Genomic DNA, 24171 nt, shown 5'->3' on the forward strand with positions numbered 1-24171 from the left:
GCTTTGTGGCAGTGTGACAGACAAGGTGCTCCCTTTTGGCCCTGTTTTCTGTAAATTTCCAGCTCTGTCACTAGTCTGCAAGAACACATCTGGAATCCAGAATGATGAAAAGCGCAGTGGGTATGTGGCAGAGTCAGAGCAGAAGTCAGTCTATGAAGAGGAAATATTCATAACGCTGACATTCACTTAACTCCTATCTGCAAATTCCGCTGCTGTCTCAGTGTCATGCTAGAAATGTCCCACGCTTCAGCTGTGTCAATCAGCAGTGCAAAGAGATCTGAATCTTAATTAACACAATCACAGTGCTAGGAAATTATTACTGGTACAATTCTATCCACAAAACCAAGTATTTCCTGGGATATTTACTTTCTTCGAGGAACCAGCATAAACCAACAATCCAGCAGGACTGCTTTGCTGTAACTACATACAGCTACTGCTACACAGACATAGCCTTGATTTGATGTGGCTGGAAAAGTAAAATGAGAAAGGCTTTTGGGCTGCTGAAGTTCTATATTATCTATATGTAAATGATGACTTTTCTGTGACAGTGGCATATCAGTCATGTAACACTTATTTGGATAGGATGCCTCAATTTCCCCAGGGTTTGCTTCCCTGTGTTCAATCTTTCAGATTTGGTTTAGGAAATATGGGACAAAATGGAAACTACTGCTCATGCAGAGTTTGAAGAGATACAGTACTATCATTCTGGAAAAGACTGAAAAAGAGACATAATTTTTTGTCCTTACTTTTTGAACAGCAGGAATGGAAATTATTTTACCTTTAATGTCATGTCATCGGAGCAAGATGCTAGTAGCATGCCAGATGGGTCCCATTTGATTGCATTCACTTCGTTCTGAAATCAAGAGTGATTTTATTAAGCAAATATTCCAGTTACTGCATTGTACTGGGCCCTCAACAGAGGGCACTCAAGGTTTGTGCATGGAACAAGTTCATCCACAAATTACAGTGCTGGGTGCTTTTAGAGGTGAACAAAAGCAGTGCTGCCACCCCAACACGCTTTTTAAGTGGCATTTTGGAGTGGAACCACCCTGTGCTTGTGAAAATCCACACAAACAATCTTCTGATGTGTGTTCTGGCACAAAGTTTCTCCTATCCTCTCTTCATATCCTAGGATTTAAATAAACCCTTAAACCAGACAGATTGCTGATACAGCATTAGCTTCTTTTTAAAATGGAGGCATTTCTTTAATTAATGTTCTGTAGACTCAGAGAGATGAATTTTCAACAGAAAATACTGATCCTGGTGGGATGTAAAGTTTTGTGGACTTGGTAATTCTTCATATCATAGCTCTACAACAATGCTGGTCTCTCTAAAGAGAGGTTTATGTGTAAATGAATTCCATGATGGAAAATTAAACAGTTTAGGATGCTCTCTCTATCAGTCTTTCTAGCACTTTGTACTTAACTAAGCCTAGTGTATCCCCTTGATAATGAGTAAGTTTGCCATGCTTTTCCAGGGTTATAGATAAGGAGAAAAAAAGCACTTCATAAAAAGGGAAAGACTGTTGTCTTAAAAATATAAATTGGCTCAGGGTCTCAGTGAAAACAATCCTAAAAATATTTAAATTTTGCTTTATATATTTCACATGTTATAGTAATAATTAAAAGCAAGTATAGATATATTTGAAGTGAAAATTTGGATCATGTACAAAATGGTGCGTTTCATATAATCATAAAAAGCACCAGTCTGTTGTTAGGAACATACAACCTGTCATGAAATATCAGTTTAACCACAGACTAAGATAAAAGTCTCCAAATGCACAGTGTTTCTTCAACGGGGAGATAGCAAGTTCTGGGAGCTAACATCTAAATTATGGGTCAGTATATGATAGCAGATTTTCTCACAAATGAAACATAAAAAAAGTAACCTTTGACAGTCATTAAATACCACCAAGAAAAGAGCAGGGAAATACATCTTAAATATATCTTATTAGATTCTAAATCTATGTCTAAATTGATTCTAAAACTGAACAATGGCTGGAAGCAAACTGTTCTCTCCTTATTCACAACTCTCATTTAGTAAAGGAAATTAAGCCAGCAAAAACCAGAATCTTATTTATGAATGTGCCTTTAGTCTGCAGCTCATGCTACATAGAAACACACTCACTGTTTAAGTCAGAGGTTTTACCTCCCACAGCGATTTACAACATTTATCCCTTCTCACAGGCAGTGAATCACTCCCAAGGAATATGTTTTTAGGGAAACAACAGGGTGTAACACCTTTGCTGCTAGAACATACCCTGCAAACACATCATCTGCCATCATTACAACACATTGCTGTGACTTTATCACTAACATTTTGGACTTGTTAAACTTACTGTGTGTCCTTGAAAGGTTTTAACGGGACGATCACAGCCAAGTCTGCATACATGAATGCACATGTCAGTACTGCAGGAGGCAAAAGTAGTGTTGTTCTGCCAGTCTACATCCAGAGCAGGAGCTGTGAATACAAACAACAGAAGGAACATCAGGGATCGTGACAAAGAAACAGTTATCCCAAATAATCTTCCTCCTATCACCTATCTGGATGAAACAAACTACAGGCTAGTTCTTGGTCTGTCACCTGTTGTCGGTTATAGGGACTGTCTGAAGGGCACAAATTATTTTTTCTATTCCAATGGATAATCTGGATGCTTTGCATGGCATCTACTTATGAGAATCTTTTGGGTTAAGTTACGTAAGCAGGGTGAAACACTACCTCCACCCTCTCTGCTCCCAGCTACACATATCATGGGCTATGTCCAAAATTCATCCCTCTGTAAGCCAGTTCAGTGAAGAAACTGAAAGAAAACTAACCCAGAAAAAATGTGGATAATTTCATCTGGGTTAGACAAGGATATTCCTGTGAATGCCAGACACAACACATGGCAAGGTGGAGGAGCAGGTGGCTGTGTCTCTTGGCACCAGAGCTTTATGCAACCACTGATACAAACCTATCATTCTGTGCAGGCACGTGGATTGATAATATTAAAATGCAGTTTAATTTGCTTGGGGACTGATTTTAGGCAGGTACATTGATCATCCTCATCTGAAATGAGTGGAAGAGTTTCTGTAGAGGGTTTGGCATTAACTAGCACTGAACTAACAAAACTCTGTGTGCAGAGAACACATGAGCATGTAAATAGTGCCTGTGTGCAACACACACACACTTTGCAAAAAGAATGGCAAAAAATCCCCAAACCACTTTTCCAGCACATGACTGCAGAGTACAAGAAGGAGCAGGAGGGAGCTCCTGACAAACAGCTTGCTTGTGTTTCTATGACTGCTGCTTGGGCTTTTTCCCTCAGGATAGAGTTTAGCTGCCCTCCAGAGGATGACATAAGACTTGCTAAAATATAGAAATCTTCATTCTCAGCACACTCTTGTTAAAAGCAAGTGTGCCAGAATGAGACCAGCATATAGGAAACAAAGTTGAGTCGCTTCCTGGCAAAGATACAATGCAAATTTATCATTAAAATGAAACCAAGAAATTCCTTACTCAAACATGTTTAGAAAGATACTTTGGTAATACAGAGGTGAAAAGATACCTGTTCTGACAAGCCTGTTACATTTAGATATGTTTTTCCTATTATAATTTTTATGAACTGCAAAACAAAATAGATCCATATCACCTTCTGAATCATCAGGTAGCTCTCTAAATGAGAATGGAGGACTAACATTGTTTCACAGACTAGAGTTTTTTTCAGTATTAATGAGAAAGATCAGTAATTCTGTACGACAGGTAAGGAATTACTGCCTTGCAGAAATATAAAGGAAATTTGTGTGAGGAAGGCAGACTACTTTTGAATTTTCCAATGAACGTGAATGAGGATCAGGAAACAATAAAAGATCTTTCTTTAACTGCCTGTTTGTCTTTCTTTTTATGATGCAAGCTTTGTATTACTATTTCAAAGCAAACAAAAGTCTATCATCATTAATAGCAATATGCCTTCAGGGCTAGTATCTAGTATGATATGTATGAGTCAAAAACTCATTTTCAGAGAGCTATTGGCACCTAAAGCTATGGATTTACACTGCAGCATAATTTGAATCATAAAGTGCTGATAATTAACACTGATTCATTTACTGGTGGACTCAACCATATGTTTACTGGATAAGTAACTGCATAAAGTGGTCCAAAAAATTCAACCAAACATGGTTCTTGATGTAAATAATAAAATTGCCAAAGTATTTCCAAAACCACAGGACACTAGCCAATTGCATAAAACCAATTAGAATATCATAATATATCATAATAAAAGCAGCAACAAATCCTTAAAAAATGCAGCTAAAATAAAAAACAACAATAAAAGTGTTACAATAATTATCTGTTAATTTAAGCTTTTTCAGAACAAATTTAGGTGTGATTCAGAGCACTTGGATCACAGAATCATAGAATGGTTTAGGTTGGAAGGGACCCTAAGGAACACCTAGTTCCAGCCCCCCTGCTGTGGACAGGGACACCTTTTACTAGACCAGATCACTCAGAGCTCCATCCAACCTGAGCTTCTCCGGGCAGTCTCTTCCAGTGCCTCACCACCCTCACAGTAAAGAATTATTAATGATATCTAATCTAAACCTTTTGTCTTTCAGTTTTAATCAATTCATCCCTTGTCCTGTCACTACACAACTAGATGGCTAAAATTGGGGTAAGACAAATACCTCTTTTGGTATCAATTAAACAATTTGTTCCTGCATGTGCAGACATCAGTCCGTATCTATCAGCAGATGTCAAAATTGGATTATTTAGCTCCTTTTTAAAGAAATAAGTTTTGTGAATATGTATTTTGATCAAATGCCCTATGATGATTCATAGTTTTGCAAAAAATAATGAAATCCTAGAAGCTACTTATCTGCAAACTTACATATTTTGACCAAAAAACCTTAAAAATTACATGGGAACACCAATGACATGGAGGCCTTCAACACCCAAACAAAGGAGTCTTCCTTATGTGTTTTAAGATGACAGTTTAGTCCACATGGTGTAAACTAAACCAGTTGTTGTAAAGAAGCAGAGAGTAAAAAAACCTTATGTTATTCCCAGGCCAACTACCTCCAGACTTCAAAGAAGTATGTGTTAAAGGAAGTGTACCCTGACTGGACAAGACTTTTAATTGTTAAAACGCCACCTTTAATCCTTGTGTAGACAAGGTTTTCAGATTCCACACATGGAAATGAATTTGTTCTCAGTTTGTTCTGGTGACCCAAAGGTGAGGTCTTTGTGGCTTTAGACTTGCAAGGACAAAGTGAGTAGAGAGTCTGGCTGATTTTAAGAAGGTTTTGTAGGAAATATGCTTTCTCCGGTCAGCAATTTCCTTAATAATAGTATTTCCTTTAACTGCTTTACTTTGCTATGAAAACATATTTGAAATAGTGAAAAAAAATTAAAAAGATGAGCTTCTCCATAGCTAAGCTTCAGTTGTGTCTCACAGTCCAAAGACAGTGTGTGCAGTAAGAATTTTTAAAATAATCTTTTAATGTACATGGACATTTTGCATTGGTAGATATAGCTGAGTTTTCAACTTGCTAAAAGGGGAACAGAGTGACTTGTTGTTGATGCACATCACTGCTAAGACAGCTTACATGTCAGTGAATATGATTCTGAAGGAGCAACCAAGTTCTGAATCCACAACTAGATTACTAGTTAGGGATCCAAGGATTAAGAGTCTCATTAACTGAATCACTCTATGTGTAAAGTTTGCTGTTACGGAACAGTTACGGTAGATAAATAAATGCCACAGTGAGAAAATCTGTCAGCAGACACCAACTCCTCTAAACTGACAGCTGCATTAATAAATGAGGAGATGAGTGATAAAAATGCAGAGTATGGATTTGCTGTGTCCATGGACATACTTTTTGTCTGCTGTCGAATAACCATTTAGATTGCTATTGCATGTTATTAATATCTGTGTAAATGTGAGAATAAGAACAACTAGAAATTGAGTTTAAAAGCATGTGCAAAATAATGTTTTAAAATTAGTATCAAAAGACGTGTTTTTAAACATCATTCAGCACCTTGTGAAAATCTGCTGTATTTAACAATGGATTAGTTACAGTGAACTACGAAGATGAACACCTCTAGCACCAAAATCCAGAATGTTCGCATGGTTTTAAACTCAGTTTGACTATACCCCTTAAAATTCTTCACTATGGCAACTCAGCCACTACGGATCATGAATTCAGGCATCATCTTACAAGTCTGGTCTCAGGTGAATTTCAGATTATGTCAGTGACTGTCTGTTACTCAAGATTATTTAGTATCTGTGACATCTCCTGTCTTCTTGAAACAGATCTACAAGTAACCATCCAAGCAGGGTTTTGGTGCAGCAAGGTTTTGAAACTCAAGGCTGGCAAATGATTTCCAATAATCAGAGAAAGCAAATATTGAAGAATTTCAAGTTAAAAGTAAAAGCTAAGAAATTCTGAGGACCTTCATGAGTGCAGTGGTGAATGCAAGGTGCATGAGAGATCTGCCTGCTTCTGCTTCAAATCAGCTTCATTGAAACAGGAGCAGAGAATGGAAAAGATCCCAGACACCTCCACTGAAAGTTCTCTTCATGAATCACCACCTGGTACTATTCAAGCACATAGATAACAACAGGACCGTTCAGTTAGGTACACATGGCTGGTGTACAAATCCTCTCCTAAAAACAGTTTGACTTTCAAAGCTGATTCTCACAGAACTGCGTCTTTCTGATGTGAGAATAAACCCACCAGCCATGATACTCAGGATAGTCAAAGCACAAAAAAACTTGATTGAAACTTTTCTCTGGCAGATATGGATAAAGTACATTGACAGAATTAAAAACTACATTTCATTTTCCTAACAAGAGTTATGCAAAAAGTACCTGAATGGAAAGGAAATTGCTGTTTAGCTTCTCCTGTGTGAGCATCCCAAATTATTGTTGTCTGCATCCAAAGAAAGGGTGGAAAAAAAGATTAGTGACTGTTCAGCTCAGAGAAAAAAACCCAAAGAGCACCCTCACTAAGTAGCAATTCCAAATGATGAACTGATAAAATTATTGACTACAGAGAGCCTTGTGTTCTCAAAAGCGGGAAAACCAGGAATCACTTCCAGATATTACGGAATAATAATCTAGGTGTAGATAAAGAAGTATCATGCCCACAGAAGAAGCAATATAACTATGAAGGATGGGCATATCCTCTCTGAATAGCACTAGAAGACAACACCACACATTTTTAATACGCATATTGAAAAAGCTGTTTCAGTTCCCATCTTTAAAGAACACTTTTTCCCCCTTCAAAAGATGCAAGTTGAATTCTACTTCAAAATGATCCTGAACCCCATTTCTAACAATTAAACCAACAAGTGAAATGTTTTTCTATCAGCAGAGTACACAATACTTCTTGCCACTGAGGTGGTACGGACTCAAGTGTAATTGGCTTACTACAGGTTTAATCCATACTCACAGCACATGTGAGCACGTCCCCTGTAGAGCTCAATACCACCTTCTGAGTGAATTGTCAATTTATTGGCAATATATACTTCCAGAAAATAAATTAAGGATGCATCATCTTGCTGATAATGGATCACCTAAAGAAACGCTGCTTTTATTGAGAATGTAAGTTTCCCAGCGTAATGGAACTACCATTGGGAGAGCAGTGTAGCTGAATTTAAGCCAGTATTAAAGCGAATAAGTTTCCATTTTCACAAGGATATGAAAATATAGGGATTCACTGAGCCTACAAACGTACAAACCTCAGCTAGACTCCCCCTGCCAGCCGCTGGAGAGAAGCCCTGTCAGTGCATCTCACTGGAACACAGGCCATGCAGCCTATCCTTTGGAAGCGCCATTTTTCTCTCTGAATTTTTATAAAGGAGGCCAAGGATGACATATGCATCTAATTTTCAGACACTGAAAGTTAGGCAAGATGAATGCTGTGTACTTTCCAGTTTCAGTTTTAATGGATTTGTGCTCATCATCATCAGTCATCTGTTCATTTTAATCTCTAATGTGCACTCAGCTGTAACTATTTTGCAAAACTGTTTTGCTTGATTTTCAGTCCAGAACTATAATTTTTTTGCATATTTCCAGAGGAAGCCATATATATTTTATTCAAATAAAAGTTTCAACACTTAGATGAGCTAAAAGGTGTGGTATCTTTAAGATCACTTTCTTCCTGTAAATAGTTAGCTGATAAAACTACAAATGTAAGTACTGGAAGCAGTTCCTTCCTTAACAGAGACACACCTAAGATGCAATTTTACACAATTTTTTTTAAAGTTAAGTATTTTCCATGAGAACAGTATACATTTATACAGCCTCAAAAATGTAATCAACATGCACTAAAATATATTAAAGAAATGTAAACTCTACAAGATGCCTGAAGAAGAAAATAATCTTAAGGAATTTAGCAGCACAAGCTCACTCATCAGCACACTTTTATGTTAGAATAATGTATTTTTAAAACTCACTTTATCAACACCAGCACTTAAAATATAATTCCCCTTTTTGTTCCATTTCAGGGCAAATATTGGACCTTTATGTTGACCTAAGGTGCTTGCAAGGTTACCTGGAATAAAGAACAGGTTATTATTACAATTTCTTTACAAAATAGTCAAATTCAGTTCACTGCTGTTTGGTGCTTAATAACAATAAATGTTTGACTTACCATCTTCTGTCCATATTCTTGCAAAACCATCATATGAGCCTGTAGCCAATAGTGTTCCATCACTCTGTTGGAACATATATAAATGGCAAAGGTTGATATGAGATAAAATATGTTTCAACCAATCTTTTTCTTTCTTTTTTAAGATTTGCTAATTGTGATTTATGGGAATTCTGAGTCCACTCACTGAGACAGATTATGCTATGATTTAAACTAAAGGTTTAAATCTAACTAACTAAAGGTTATTACTAATAACTAAAGGTTATTACTGCAGACAGCCCAGAGAAGATAAAACCCTCTAACATAAAGTGAAATATTGGGCTATACCATCAGATATGAGCCATTTAATCAAAGAGATTAGAAAAAGAAAACAAGCTATAACAAGTTCTATGGGCTTCTTCCAGATAACAAACAGATACTACTTTTTAGACATAGAGGACCTATAAAACATCAACAGATGACCTAAACCCAGACTAAATCCCAGTTCAGTGAAATTCAGGAACCTCTACTTGAAAGAAGGCTCTAAGCCACCTACACTCAGGGTTAACACCTTGAATGTTATCTGCCACCAAGGAATTGCTTTCTACTTGTCTGAACACAGACTCCCACATGTGCTCACAGGCACAGTACCATGATGGACAGCCTGAGAAAATTTGGATTCATGGGACCCACTTAGGAGGAAAAAAAGCCCACTAATCTAATCAGCAAATTACATGTATTCTGGAAGGAACCTTTCACAGAAGGATATGTCCTGTGCAGCCAGTGATGCTGGTGTGATTGGGTCAGAATGAGAATAACTAAAACAGAACTTGACTATGCAGTCTGGTGTGATGGACACTGTTGAAGCAGGGTATTTAGTCTTTCAACATTTCAGAACCTGAAGTAAGAGTGAGATTCATCCCATTTATCTCCAGACATGCAGAAGTTAGTACTTAGTTTAAGAGTGCTATCTGGTCTCCCTACATAACTAACAGCATCATACAACTACAACTCTATAGTGTAATTCATTATCTCATTTGCTTTAGATTATGCCCAACCCAACACAAAGGGATGTGTCTCTGTTTCTGATGACTTAAGGTGAGTCTCGAGGACTAGCTTAGGATGGTTAAAGCTACAGCAGATGAATCCTACCCCTAGTATCAAAGGGCATGATCTGAATATGACCTCTAGAAATAACCTTTCTTATTGTAAGTCACATAAACCAGAGAAGAAGTAATTTAATACCACCAGTGTGAAAATTTCACAGGGAAATAAAATTAATATTGTGGTTCTAAATAAACAATAAAGGCAGACGGCATTTCTAGCTTGATGAATAGAAAATTAGGAAAAGGCATGAAATAATCCTTTAAAACATATGCCTACTCCAACCCTCCAAAAACATTGACTTGGAGCAGTTATAGATTTAACTCAAATATATAATAATGGAGGGGGGGGAATATCATAACCTAAGTCAAGCTCACTGTGATATATACTTATCTGGACCAGTCATGAGAAGAAAGGTGATAAAGGGCAAAAAGAGAGAAAGAAAAGCTCAGGAACTTAGATGTACAGTTTATCCAAATTTGTTGGTGGCAATTCACATTCTTTGGGAAACTCTAAGTAAGCTGGAAGCCCTTGAAGTATTTGAATTAGGGACATTTCCTTACCTTAAGTACTAGCACAATGCAAGTGAAGTACCAATGAAGTCTGGAAGGTAAGGAACTATTACAGGAAATACTAGAGGATGCCCTATATTTTGGATAACTTGTCTCCTAACTGTTCTGCTCTCATTTAATGTCTTCCTCTTTCAATTACTTTTCTTGCTCCTTGATTCATTTTTTTTCCCAACTGTTTTTCTTCACTCTGATATCCACAGGAAACAAGTAATGAACATAAGCTTGAGTTTTATTTGCTTCCTTAACCTACCTCTACTTTCTGTATTATTCACCAATTTCTTCCATTGTGCAACTATAAAATACATAGGGGAAAGCTGACTTGTGCAGTGGCCTTATCTTTTACTTTGTGAAGCAGCTAGCTCACCTGAAGGACATAACTGCAGTAAAGATTAATCCAATCCTGGTCTCTGGCCAGCAACTGAGACTGTACATAACTGTAGAAAATGCCTTCTGGTACTTAATTAATCTGTTCTCCTATGAAAACAAGACTAATGTGATCACTCTGTCTGTACTAATATCAGCAAAACAGACAGAATGAAAATTATCTCAAAGTAATTAAGGTTCCTGCAGGGTCTTGTAAATTCTTCTGGCAAAAATGCGACATGAAGCAGCCTTAGAGCTGCCCAAAGACACTGCCCAGACACTGGGAATTCTCAACAATACCTGTCCTCTCTGGTCACTTCAGTCTTCTCTGTGAAGGAGCATATTATCTAAGCTAGGAGGTTTTGCAGGATGAAAGTAAAAAAGGGATCAGGCGAGACAGTTTCATCCAGAAGGTGGATAGGTAACAACAGAATAACTACATATGCTCCTACCAAGATAAAGAAAATAATGTGAACACGTTTTGCTGTGCACAGCATAATTCAAATGAGAGAGGATCTTGAGAGTTCAACCTCAGAAAAAGCTTCACAGGTGCTTTTATCTCCTTACGTGCCAAAATAAAGTAACTATGAGATGCAAATACATTATTAATGAGGCTTCATTATTACATAGACTGCTTGTTTAATCTTTGTTCTTAAAGCTGGCAAAGTTTATTTTTAGCCATGCTCCTAAAACAGAGATATAAATATATCATTGTTAAGCTTGAAGATGGCACCAGTCCTGGAAAATTACAGCATGTAGGGGAAAGTTCAGCCTATTATGAGTATTTGAAACAAGAGGTCAGTAGGTTAGGACAGAGCTTCTGGTCACCTCAGATATGAAAGATATGGAGCAGCAGCTGTAATTGCCTTGGAATTAAATATAAACAGTTAAAAACCGTACACAGTCTTAGAAGTTAGCTTACATTCCAGTCCAATGAAGTCACATCCTTATTGCTGGGGACATCATGCCCTCCTTCTCTTATGCAGTGCCTCAAAACTAGTTGAGTGGAACCGCTGTTGCTGTTTTCATTGAGATTCCATATCCTGGCCGTTGAGTCTCCAGATCTATAAAAGCAATTATGCAAGTAAGTTGAAATCTCCTCATGATGACCCAGCAAACAGTGTAAAAGACTGTATTTCTGTTTTCATTGAGACAACATTACAGCCTTGCAGGAGACCGGAGGAACAAGAGCCGCTGGCCTGTAGTGTAAAGGGAGCATCTGACTGCATGGGGCCACTGGGAACGTTCTGGCTCTGTGTAAAACGCAGGTGTGTGACTTCGGTGCTGAAACTAGCAAAAGCTCACCTGGGGGAGGGCCCTATTCTACTGAAATGTTCCAAATTTCTCAAGTAAAAGTTGTTTTGAACCTCCTGAGAATTTTGTTGCTTCTCCTGTGCACTGCCCAGAGTACATCCAACCACATTTCCCTAAATCCACTGAACAGACCAGGGCATTAAAAACCTTTAAAAAGTAATTTTTTCTTTCCAACTCTTTCTGTGCTCTCTGTATTTTTTAAAAAATGCTAACACATATGTAAATTATACCTGTCACAATAAATTGGTTTCTTCAGAGTAGTTTTACTTAAAATACATACACTCGCCGTCTACATTTTGCACTACATACCTAAAACTGGCATTACCATAACTGAGATAGTCTGGGGCAACTTACAGTAACTGTCTGTAGCTTGCCTGCTTACATCATGCTGTCTGAAAAAGTGGCAAAATAAGTACTGACATAATGGAGCAAGACAGAGGCAGCATCAGGATTTTGATGTATTTTATAGACTTATTATTTTCTAGAGAGCTGTTTCTAATGCAGGCTGAAACCCTGATTTGCTTAGAAAAAGTTTTGAGGAGGAAGAGTTTATCATTACCTACCTGTAAATAATGTATTTATTTTGACTTTGCATAAATCTTTATTCTACTGAAAAACATCTCTGAGGTTCAGAAATCAATTTGCCATGGAGTGGAAGATATTACACTTTAAAAGTTTACTGGAATTTTTTTCTCACTTCCTCTCCTCCATTTTTTAAAACAACAACACCAACCAAAACAAAGCACCCTGGATTGCTTGTTTTGTCCAGAAAGCAATTTTCATTTACATGCAGTAAGTAGAAACTGGGGTCAGAGTTAGCATCTCTCTTACACTTGCAAGAATTCATACAGTCCAGATGAAATTTCATTGTTGATATACCTGAGGTGTTAGCTTTTCCTTTTTTTTAAGTAATAACCAAAACTTTCTTTCCTATACACTATCAAGGAGAAAAAGTCTTTCTTCAAAGCCTAAAATCCTGAGATCTATTTTTGCTTTGATAAGCCATGTTTTACTGAAAAAGAAATCCATCACAAGAGAGTATTAACTTTTCTTCTGGCACTAGTGAAACAATTTAATTATTTATACTAAGAATACCAGGCAAATTTTCAACACTTGACATGTCTTCAAGTGCAAATATTGACCAACCAATTATCGAACTCCATTGATCTCTGTGTATTATTTTACCAATAATTTAGCCTAATTTTACACAAATAATTCAACTGTAAAAGCAAATATCTCTCTGCCTGTATAAGTAGCTCTGAGCTCTTCTGGGTCATGGCATGCCTGAGGAATGCGCCCCATCTCCTGTGAACCTTTTGTGCCAAGCTGAGATATGATGGCTGGCCAAGGTTTTGAACCCAGCTACTCCTGTACAGCCATTCTTTAACTTTTGAGACATATCTTTCACATTAGTAATTAAGAAATAATTCAGATCAGGGTAATTTTTGCCACTACACAGCTGTGACTGTAATATACATCCTTACTTCTTCAGAGGTCTGGAAAACTGACAATTTTGCATATGTTGGCTAGAAAATTAATGAAGTTAATGATGAGGCTCAGAAGTTAAGGAACATTTTTAACTGTGATAATTAACAATAATGGAAACACAAGTCTTTAAAGAACTGCTTCATTGGGTCAGATGCTAAGTAGGAAATTCCTTCAGAGCTGTCTTCTCTGCTATGTAAGACTCCAGGACAGTCCTGCCCTCATTGCAATAATCCAGTTTGTTATTGGACCCCGTGAATAATGTACTCAGTCACTTGGCTATCAAATACAATATCCTACTTGCTAGTTCTAAAAGGGTTATGTTTTGTTTTTCAACAGTTTTATTTAGTCAGTTTTCTGGCAAGGCCTGGGCAATCTTATTTTCCAGTATTTTAATTTTGTTTTTCCCTTTTCTTCTTCCTAAGGCTACATAAGCTATTATGTGTCCCTGCAGAGAGGCTTTATAAGCCTACCAGTGTGCAGCAACGGTATTTGTGTGTCTTCCCTTTTGCTGCTGGGGAAAAAAAAAAAGAGTATTCTCTGCTCTGGAAAGTATTCTGATTTCTGTTGAATGATTCAGTGAACCCTGCCTTATTAGAGGACCACAGTTCAAGCACAATTCAGAAAGATATTTAATCTCCTTAGCCCACAGAAGCATTTCTATCTACATGATAAAGCAGCTCATTCCAACATGCAAGTCATGAATACTTGAGTAATAGGAATACTCCTCTGCACTGTGGTAGAGTACTGCCAAATTTTAGGAACGCTAGTTCTGAAAGGATTTTATTTCATGCTCTCCTGCCCCAGGATAATCAAGGCGGACAAATATTTGTGGAATTTAATTTGTGACATATAAAATCACCATTCTGTAACTGGCAGCACAGAGGCTGAAAGTGCTGCAGTTGGGTAAAGAATTTTGCAAGATGGTTGTTGAACCTTGATATTTCTAATCTTCACCTGCAAGTCTTAAAATCGCTGCTCTTTGGAGATGCAGTATCACTAACGTGTATTTACTACTTCTGGCTCCAACAGGTCAGAGTCTCTATTATTTTATTTTAAGAGATATTATTAAAAGCATTAAGGGAAGGAAATTCCTCATATTTTTTATGACAACTAACCTTTCCTTAATAAAGCAGGTCTCTCAAACTAAGTGCTTACTCTTCCTAGGCAGTCAGTAGAGGGAAGTGCCTCATAGGTGTCCTGATTAACATCTCTGCCCCACTGATTCTACAACATTGCTCCCTGCTACAGGTTACTCAAGTTGACCTCCCCTAATAGCTGATCACTTTGCAATAATGGATTTGATGCACTGAGGAAACCAGTCCCAGTAGTCCCCTGCTAACGAATAAGCACCTAGAGTTAGCAGAATTAATATCTGGCACTGACATAGAGGGGTGGTGTCTGAAATCAACACCCTCAACCTGGCAATTCAAAAGGATTATTCTGAAAGGTAATTTACAGTGGATCCTAAACCACAGATATGAGGAGTACAGTAACCTGAAGTACTATATATATGCAGAAACAATAACAGCAGATGGCCTAGAAACATCTTTTCTTCCTTCTGAGAGACACATCCAGAACTGAAAGATCTTGGACAGCAGCTTTTATGGATAATTACTTTGCTGACTAGGGAGAGCAAAAGGCGCATGGAGTGGTTTGGAAGAGACAAGTCACAGCCCCTCTGTGTGAGAGAGGCTGGCATAAATTAGCTGATAAGCAAAGAAACCCACTGCTGATTTTGGGACTGAGGCCAGGTCCTTCTGCTTCACAGCTATGTGAATTACTTGAAGGGCATGGCTGGATGTCATAGAAAAGAACACAGTGTTGGAAGCAGCAGTGGAACATGATGACAGAAACATCCTAAATTCAACTGGAAAAGGTTTTGGAGTTCAAGGCTCTAGCAGCCTTGACATTCACAGTCCATCCACTTCCACACTGGGAAAGTCAAGCACGTTCAGAACACTGTGTCATCGGACCACGATGACCTGTGCAAGCAAACTGACAGGTTATTCCCTGGCCAGATTTTGGCTTGTTTTAATTAGCACTCTTGCTCGGGGCTCTGATGTTCTCTCTGAATAACTCCTGGGCATGGCTTGGTGGTTACAATGTCCAGAGATGATTTCCAATGTGCAGTCTGTTTGGCAGCCAGGGCAGTGTGCTAGCACAGACACCAGCCATTCTGCGCCAGCTGGCCTCAGTGCCTAGGAATATTCCCAGGCATGGTTAGTTTACTAATGTGGATGCAGCTGTAATGGGCTTCTGCACTACACAGGGAACATAACCATCTGCAACAATTTAAGTGTGTCATGAAATTAAAACTTAGATATTGAAAGATAACTAGTGGTACAAACCAGTCTTTGGGCTTATGGCTGGGAATGGCCAAATCTTGAGATTTAACAGAGCACCTCTTTTTTTGGTATTTTTTCACCTGTCCAAAACACTCTATGCAATTATTTGCTTTGGAATGTTGAGTTCCTTCATGAAGTGTATCTTACAATAACCATCTTACATGGCTGTATGCATGCACTTCACTGTACTATTATAATGCTTCTGCTCATAACATCTAAGCATTCTTCTCACAGGCATCTGGTGATAGTCAGGCCTTTGATAGCCTTTACTGGTATTTCTAGTCTCCCCCATCCTCAGCTTTAAGGGTTATGTGTGTGGTGGAGGAAGAAGAGCAGCTGCAGAATATATTTTTCTAGCTATTTGATCAGAGAAATTCCTGTCTCTCTGTTATATTTTGAAATAGGTCTTTGCAAAGCCCAGAGAGTATGTATTACCATGCTAGTCTTCACACACTAGAAAAGCAGCAACTGAGTAGATGTGACATTAAATATCAAAAACCCTTTCTCTCAGTGGGATAGTCACTAAATCTGGAAACCAATGCTCTAGTTTTGGATAATTAATTCTACATTTCTTTTAAACAGCTTGCTTCAGATTAGGTTCTGAACCTGCATTATTGTTTTAGTTCTTTGACGATTACATCAGGTTGCTGTCTAAACTGCTGCTGCTGGTTGTTAGAAAAATTTATTGCCTGTATAACAAGGCTTGAAGAAAATACTTTGTCATGAATTGAGATTTGATTAGTCACTTTATAAACAAAACAAATATGTTCTTATTTCCTCTATTTAATATCTAGGTTTTGAAACGTATTTTTTAAGATGGGTACAATCAAGCAGATGGGAAACACAAAGAAAAGTACTAACTGGGCAGCACAATATGGCTGTTATAGAATGTAACAATTTGACATTCATGCATCAGACTAACTGCAGTCTTGTTTTTTCAATCATTACTTTGTAAAGGGCGAACAGAACTGCAGCATACTGCAGATCTTGGGGAATTTCTCTCTCTTGTTTAACTGGCGCTGAAACATGGAGTTTACCTGTAGATAAAAGCTTGCACTGTTATTATACCAGACATCTCAAAGGCTTCTTTGTACAGTGGCATAATTATTCAGTCAGCTCTCTTCCTTCAGTTTCACTTTCTTCTGTGCATTCTCTGCCATTTCAGGCACTAAGCTTTGCCATGCACTGGCTGCTGTGTTATTCGAATTCCAACTGCATCCCTACCTTGTTTCTTACAAGCAGGCTAAAATCTGACCAAGATGCACATAGATCTAAATTATTTGCATTGTCATTGCACTGCTATTAGTGTGACTAAAGCACATGACTGCACTTTGTAACTACATGTGTACTTATGTGCTTCCATGGTCACTAGCAAAGCTCATTAAGAAAGACCTATCACACTGAAGGGTAAAGCTTAATTGAATGGCTAGTGAGAGGGTATTCCTCTGGCTCGGATATCTGACTAATGGGTCTGATTATCATCCTCCAGGTTTACCTGAAGCTGTGTAAGACACCACTGTCCAGGGATCCATCTACCAGTGCTTAGCACCCCAAGGCAAAGTTAAATGCACACTGCAGCACATATTCTGGTTTATTAAATGCTCCACCACTTAAACTATGCACACTAGTACTGTGCACCATGGATTCTAGGGAAGCAGTCCACTATGGTAAGCACTGACTTGCTTAAAATTGATAAATGGAGATACTTAGTACTACAGATGCTAAAAGTACTATTGGACCTGGACATTCCAGAAACAAAGCATATTCAGCAGGATTCTGGTTTCTAAAAGCCCATTTTGTTGTCTGAAATTATTTTTTTAAAATTTCTATCTTCACTCTCTTGTAGATCTCTGCTGTTCATCCAACATGGAATTTATTTTATTTTTCTTTCCTATTTATACTGTAATTCCTTGTTTTCATGTACTAAGTGAACAAAGGTTAGAAGACTATTCTGATAATCGTGCAAAAAAGCTAGAAATAAAATAAGGACTCTCCTCTTCCTTGTGAGGAAAATATTCTAATACTGCTAAGTAACTCTGAGTGATTTACCTCCTCTTAGATCAGTTTACTCTATGTTGCCAGTTAGACTTCTTAAATTTAGTCTTCATGTTAAAGTTTAAGCATGAACACAGATTCCACCAGTGCTTGCATACAGGTCTCAGAGTACATTTATAATTGTGCTTTTGTTTGGATCAAAAGTGCTTTTGTAAGTCAGTCTCCTGATCATCCCACTTAGGATGCTGTGGTGGTCATTGCAGAGCAATCCTGCAGAGGATAAACTGGACTCCAGTGCCACTAGACCACAACACTCCCTTAAACCACTGTGTACTGTTCAGCTCACTGAACAAACTTTCGTCCAGTCTGAAGCCCCCTCATCTCCATACTTTTGAAAAAACCTGGCAAATACCAATGACTTTCTGAGACCCCAGTATGAACCAATAACTAAGAGCAGTAGATTACATGAACTTCAAATATTCTGAGAATTATCCAAATTATTTTAAAAATATTTCTAAAAATTTTTGTGTATTCAGGACCACAGAATTTACACCTTCAGTGTACAAATCCTTCATATTCGGCGTCACCTTATATTACTTGGCTGTTATACAGGTATGGTACTGCTGAAAAAAACCCACTGCTGCACGCTGATAAAACAGCCCAGAGAATACTCATTCACGTCCCAAATGCACCTGCAAGTTCTTGCATCTCTAAATCTTCTCTAATTGCAGCAGCTGGTTTCAGTCACTGTCTTACCCAGATGCTAGCAGGTCACTGACAGGGTTCCAGGCACAGATGAACACCTCTGATTCATGGCCCCGAAGGACTGTTGCTTTGTTAGGAGGAATTTCAACATCCCCGTCAATTTCCATTGGCTTTGAATGATTATCTGTAAGGAGATATATCAGAATAAATAGTTTACAAGATGCAGTTAGGTGTGCTTTAAAAACATGCTAGCTATCCAAAGCCTAAAGCTTACAGCAGCATATACACCATAATTATTAATATATTCTGTGTTGTGTCACTGACAATATTACTCTATTTGTTTTTCTCTGGTGATTCAAATTTATGTCATTTCCTCAAAATGTAGAGCTTTCCAAAATATTTTGTATAAATCTACAAAGCTTTTCTTCCCCCAAATACTCAGCATTCATTTCAGTGTAGTTTTTCTTTTGAAGCTGGTTTAATTAAAAATTACTTACAGATTTATTAAAATAATTTTAAAAAATAACATAAAGCACTTATATTTTCTTACACAGTCTCCTGTAAGTAATATCTATGCTACTCACAGACAAAAAAAATATACTGAGTAGGGGCTTCATTCCTGGAGCACATCAGAGAAATGGTGAGTGATCACCTTCTCAAGGATATCATAAATACACACAAAGGTACTAAATGAGTCATAGATATACTTAATCTCCATGCTGTAACTCTGTAGTTCTTTAGACTGCAATCTAAATAACTTTGTTTGTATAAAGTTCTTTTACTGCCTTGAGCAAAAAAAAGCGAATTTAAAATGATGGATTTCTCTTAGTAACAACAATTCATTCCAACTTGCATCATGATCCATGTTTTTACTCCAGACTTCCCCTGCTTCTGTATAAATCTTCCTCATTAAGCTCTAGCTACACTTCCTGGCAGCAACACAAGATTATTATCCTCTGCAAACAAGACACCAACCAAGGACAGGTGACACACTGAAACAGCAGACGGCAGATGCTACACACACAAGTGTGGCCCATTTTGCAGAAAGCACATCCAAGAGCAAGTAGCTGGCAGCCTCCTGTTACCTAACCAATGCCTTGGCCAGCTGATCTGCTCTGACTGATCAAAATGCAAGTTCTCTTTCTGGGTTAAGTCTTTCAGTTAGTCATTCTTTAATCACATATGGAGATCCATAGGTTCGCAAGTAGAATAATTATGCTCCTTATTGCTGCATGTTTATGGCATTTAAAATCAGCCATCTGTCCTGATACTCCAGCTCTGCTAAGCTTTTGCCCATCAACTGGTGAAACAGACTGTGACATTGCACAACTGCCATTGGGAGGAAGATCTACAGATTTCTACCCTAACCTGGGCTTTCACATACCTGGTTTGGCTCTGCCTAACTTCTGCTGAGTCACACAAGTAGCACTTCTCACTGCGTACTTGGTTAGCACCCTAAAACTATGTCTGTGCCACATCTATGCCACAGATGGAATGGAATCTACATGAGTTACTTAGAATCAAGTATTAAAATCAGAAAACAACTAACAGTAGTTTCACAGCTTATTTCTAATTAAAAAGATCTGTATTTTTGACTACACTTATTACCTATGGACTTGTTGCATAAACATTAGAAATGCCTATTTGTAAAATCTGTACCTATGCTGGGTCCCTGTGTTAAGCATTGTCCTTAATAATTCCCTATGTGTATCACTGCTAAAATTAATACTGTTGAGATGTACCAGTACTCAAGATTTAGCCTGACACCAGCAGCTGGGATCTTTGATATTCCGAGCAGTCAGGCACTGAAGAGTGAAGCACTATTAAAACCCACCAGAAAATAAAAGCCTAGAACTCACAATCCTCTATTTCTCAGGACAGCACAGATTCACTATGCTTAAGCATATTTTAATGAGAAAAACAGCAGCATGACAATGGCTATGCATTCATCTGTGTCCTGTTCACAGTGTGAGCGAGAAGCTGGGGGTAAATCAAGAAGATATTTCAAGCACCTTAATTTGAAAAATTTAAATGAGATGCTACTCTTACGACATCAGATCCTGCTGTTACCTGCCTGCCTCTAAAGGTAATCGCTCTCGATTAAAACCAAATGACAGCTGGGAAGCAGCATTACTCCAAGGCCCAGAGTCAAGAAGTGCTATCAGAGCAAAGCCATCTGATACTCAGGAATATTTTTTGTTTGTACATGTCCACATGGAGAAACCTAGACACACACTTTGAATGTTATTAATTGCTCTGAAAAACCCCCCACGAATAGTCATGCTGTGAAAAAGGAACCTTGATTAGCTGATACCTGCATTAGTACATGCAAGACCAACTGGCCTCTGGGAGAAATGAAATACCTGCAGAATTATTTTGTATTGTATCTTCCAGTAATGATTTTTACAGTACAGCTTTGTTGGTTCAGGAGAAAAGAGAGGGAAGGATGAGAAGTCTTTCATAAATAATTTACAAATGTTCACATTTTATGTGTTTTCTTCCTATTTGCATCAGTAGTCAGGAACATTCATATTTAGAGTGTTACTGTTCAGCACAAAACTTAAAACGCCCCACTGAACAAACAGGACAGTTCATGCCTCTGTGATACTGCCTCAGGCTCTTACCAGATTCAGATAGACACTAGCAATATATGAGTGATATGATTATGGTAACAACAAAAAACTGCAGAAACCCCTGAGCACAAACCGGCACCCTCATAAGAGCGACAAGTTCCTTATGCAGCATGAGCTCTTGGGAGCCCTGGTCTCACCTGAGAATTTGGCTTTCCTATGGATGCAGCTACAATGTGTGCATGGGGAATGAGAATAAATAGGTAAGTGAGATGCAGTAACCATCAAGAACAGGCTTCTTTTGTTTTAAAGTACCTTCCAAGCAGAACGTTTTCTTCAGTTAAGATCTTTTTGCACAGAATTGCCCTGGGGGGTTCTCTGAAAGAGAAGGCATTTCTACCAAGTGCAGCTGAGCCTCAGGTGAAAAACGTAAGTCTTTGGGTCACACAGGGAAGGACTCTGTCCAAATGTTAACACAAAACACTTTCTAAAGGCCAGGGGATCCTTGGTTATAGTCTACATTATATTATAATTCTTTTCCTCAAATGTATTAAAAATCCCAAATGACTGGAAATTAGAAGTCATATTATCCCAAAGTATTACGATTGAGGGTTTTCTTTTAATGTAAAAATAAAAATTCTAACACATTGGTGAGTAATATTAACTATTTCCTCCAAAGGAAAAAACCATAGTTTTAAGATCTTATGAGTGCTAACCCTGTCTTTACTCAGGAAATACCTTTTGGTTTTGTTTTTTACTTACATCTTTGAGAGGCCTTTCACTGAAGTTGTTCTTTATAGCTGTAGTTTTAATAAAGGAACAGGGCTTGGTCCTCTTTCCAGAGCTTTATTTTTCTTAAACCCAAGCCAATCCTTGCAAATATAATGAAACAAATGACACTAAAAATATCTGAGTTGGAAAACAATCCAAAGTTTGGCTCCATTTCTACATGCTGACTTTTATTTTTTCCTGTAACACTTAAAGTGACTTAAAACTGAGAACATTACTTGGGATGCAACAAGACAAGGCAGTGACTTTTTTAATTTAGTATTTGTATCTGCACCTCAAACTGTTGTTATTGTTTTCTGTCTCCTCTCTTTCTTAAATCTATCATATTATATTGGTAATGCCACATACAAAAATATATCATATTATACTAAGTATTTAAAAACCTTTTTGGAAAGACTTAAGAGTGTCAGGGAGAACTCCATACCAGAATAAATGCAAACTAGTTGATTTCTTAGAGACATCTCTTTTTCCTGCTCCACTCATCCTGCCTTTTTATGACAGGCTGATATTTGGGTGACTTCCAGGTTATGACTACGGACTAGCACATTATTTAAATCTGTCCCAATATATGCCAGGTCTATGGAATATAACAATGGTAAAAATTAGGGTTTGGGAAGTTTCTTGCAGCTTTCATATCAGCAGTCTTTTCTACTCAGTAGGTCTCCCATGATTTTTTTTTCTCCCAGGAAAAGTCCTTCTCAACATTCCAAGGTCTGTAACTCTTTGTGAAAATCCTGCTGTTAAAAATAGCTATGAGAATTATTATTTTTTTAATTAGAAAATGTCAGATTTGAGACATCAAGGCTTACAGTGTGGCTATAAACATGAACTCATCTTTAAGGCCTTCCTTTTGTTAATACAATAGTACATATATTTTTTTGGATCAGAAGGGAATAGGTGTGAGAGGTTCTCTTTTAGTGATGAACTGATGATCAGTTTTCCACCTTAAGAATTTGGTTTTTTCTGGCCCTGAGACAGTGAAACATTCCCCTAAAATTTTCACATGTCAGCTGAAGACCTGTCAACAAACAAAATGCCAGCATTTGATACATTTACCAGTACTTTAATTTGTTTGTACCCCTTCACATATGAAATTAGTTCAGTTTCAAAGCAGAGGGTTAGTTGAAAGTCAAACATAAGCAACCCATAGTCTAAGAACAGATTAATATTTTTAAAATGTTCAGATCTTTTTTGCGTTTGCTTTCTCAAATAAAAAATGTTATTTAAATAATTGCATTTTTACTGGAGGAACTAACTCGTCTAACTGGAATTCTCTGAAGGAAAGCCTGGTTTGAAAGCATTTTTCTCACTGACCCATAGAGGAATCTATTCAGATCAAAGAGAAGGTGGAGACTGATAAAGGCATCTACACTGCAGAACTAATAAAATCTGTTACCTAACTATAGTCCTCACCTTTTCCAAGCCAAAGAGCTCTTAAGACTGCCTACAAAATGTGCCATGCATGTTTCTCTAGAATTTTCTTGGAAGACAACTGGGCAGTAAGGGCTGGTTTCAGAAGTCAGCCAGTAGGCAATGGACCTTGCACACAGAAACCAGAACTGGTAATCCCCTCTGTCCCACAGTGTTAGCACAGTCATCAGAATCTAGTTACCCAAGGAGGTAGGTCCCACTCCATGCTGGATATGTTTGGCTTTGGAAGACTAATACATGAGCGCAGTCTCCCTTAAGTCACCATGAACAAAGGTGAATTCAGCGCTCTTGAGAACCAACTATTCCCAAAGACTAAGGAAATCTCAGGAAGGTAGGACCTTCAATTGGATACTTGCAGTGGACTGTATGACTAAGCATGTGCTATTAAGTAAAAGGCCAAGGAACAATTTTCCTCTGTGCCTTCAAGACAGGTTGGCTGCATCTAAGCTGTTTGCTGGGAATGGTCCTTGGCACATGTGCTCAGCAATGCTGTTCGGGAATGGATAGTTGGTAGAGTCCAAACTGGGCTAATGACCATGACAATAAGACTATGGATACGCTGGTGCTTGGACACACCATACATGAACAGAAGCTGTTCCAAGGACCACTGGGCCAAGGACCATGCCAAGGCTATGGATGATCACAAGACAGCTACTAGGCTATGCACTGATCACGCAAGGCTATGCACTGGTCACACAACAATTACACAGACAGGGCTTGTAGATCTGTTGGAGGTTAGGATTGCTTCTTCTGTTTTCTTTCTCTCAGGGAGTTTTCTCCCATATGTCGCTAAGTGACAATAACAACCAGTATTTAAGAGAGACAAAAGTAGTTGCCATGGTTCAGGGGAAGGGTGTGGCTGGCTGCTCTCTTAGCTGAGGGGTTT

At 38.0% G+C, this 24171-nt stretch overlaps 1 protein-coding gene across 4 annotated transcripts in view; it reads right to left on the reverse strand.

The window, feature by feature from the left end:
- Positions 1-24171, reverse strand: part of TBL1X (transducin beta like 1 X-linked) — a 191909-nt gene that overhangs the window by 8832 nt on the left and 158906 nt on the right. For all 4 annotated transcript variants that reach the window (XM_042038089.1, XM_042038078.1, XM_042038092.1 and 1 more), the window contains 7 exons: positions 18547-18679; positions 11571-11712; positions 8634-8697; positions 8437-8534; positions 6848-6908; positions 2339-2460; positions 779-853 (listed from right to left, as the gene is read on the reverse strand). In XM_042038089.1, coding sequence (XP_041894023.1) covers positions 779-853; positions 2339-2460; positions 6848-6908; positions 8437-8534; positions 8634-8697; positions 11571-11712; positions 18547-18679 — 695 coding nt within the window. The remainder of the gene's footprint in view (positions 1-778; positions 854-2338; positions 2461-6847; positions 6909-8436; positions 8535-8633; positions 8698-11570; positions 11713-18546; positions 18680-24171) is intronic.

Source organism: Corvus kubaryi, unplaced genomic scaffold (assembly GCF_017639235.1).
Source record: "Corvus kubaryi isolate FWS band 111438036 unplaced genomic scaffold, C.kubaryi_AGA036_p1.0 133, whole genome shotgun sequence".
In the NCBI taxonomy this organism is placed as follows: Eukaryota; Metazoa; Chordata; class Aves; order Passeriformes; family Corvidae; genus Corvus; species Corvus kubaryi.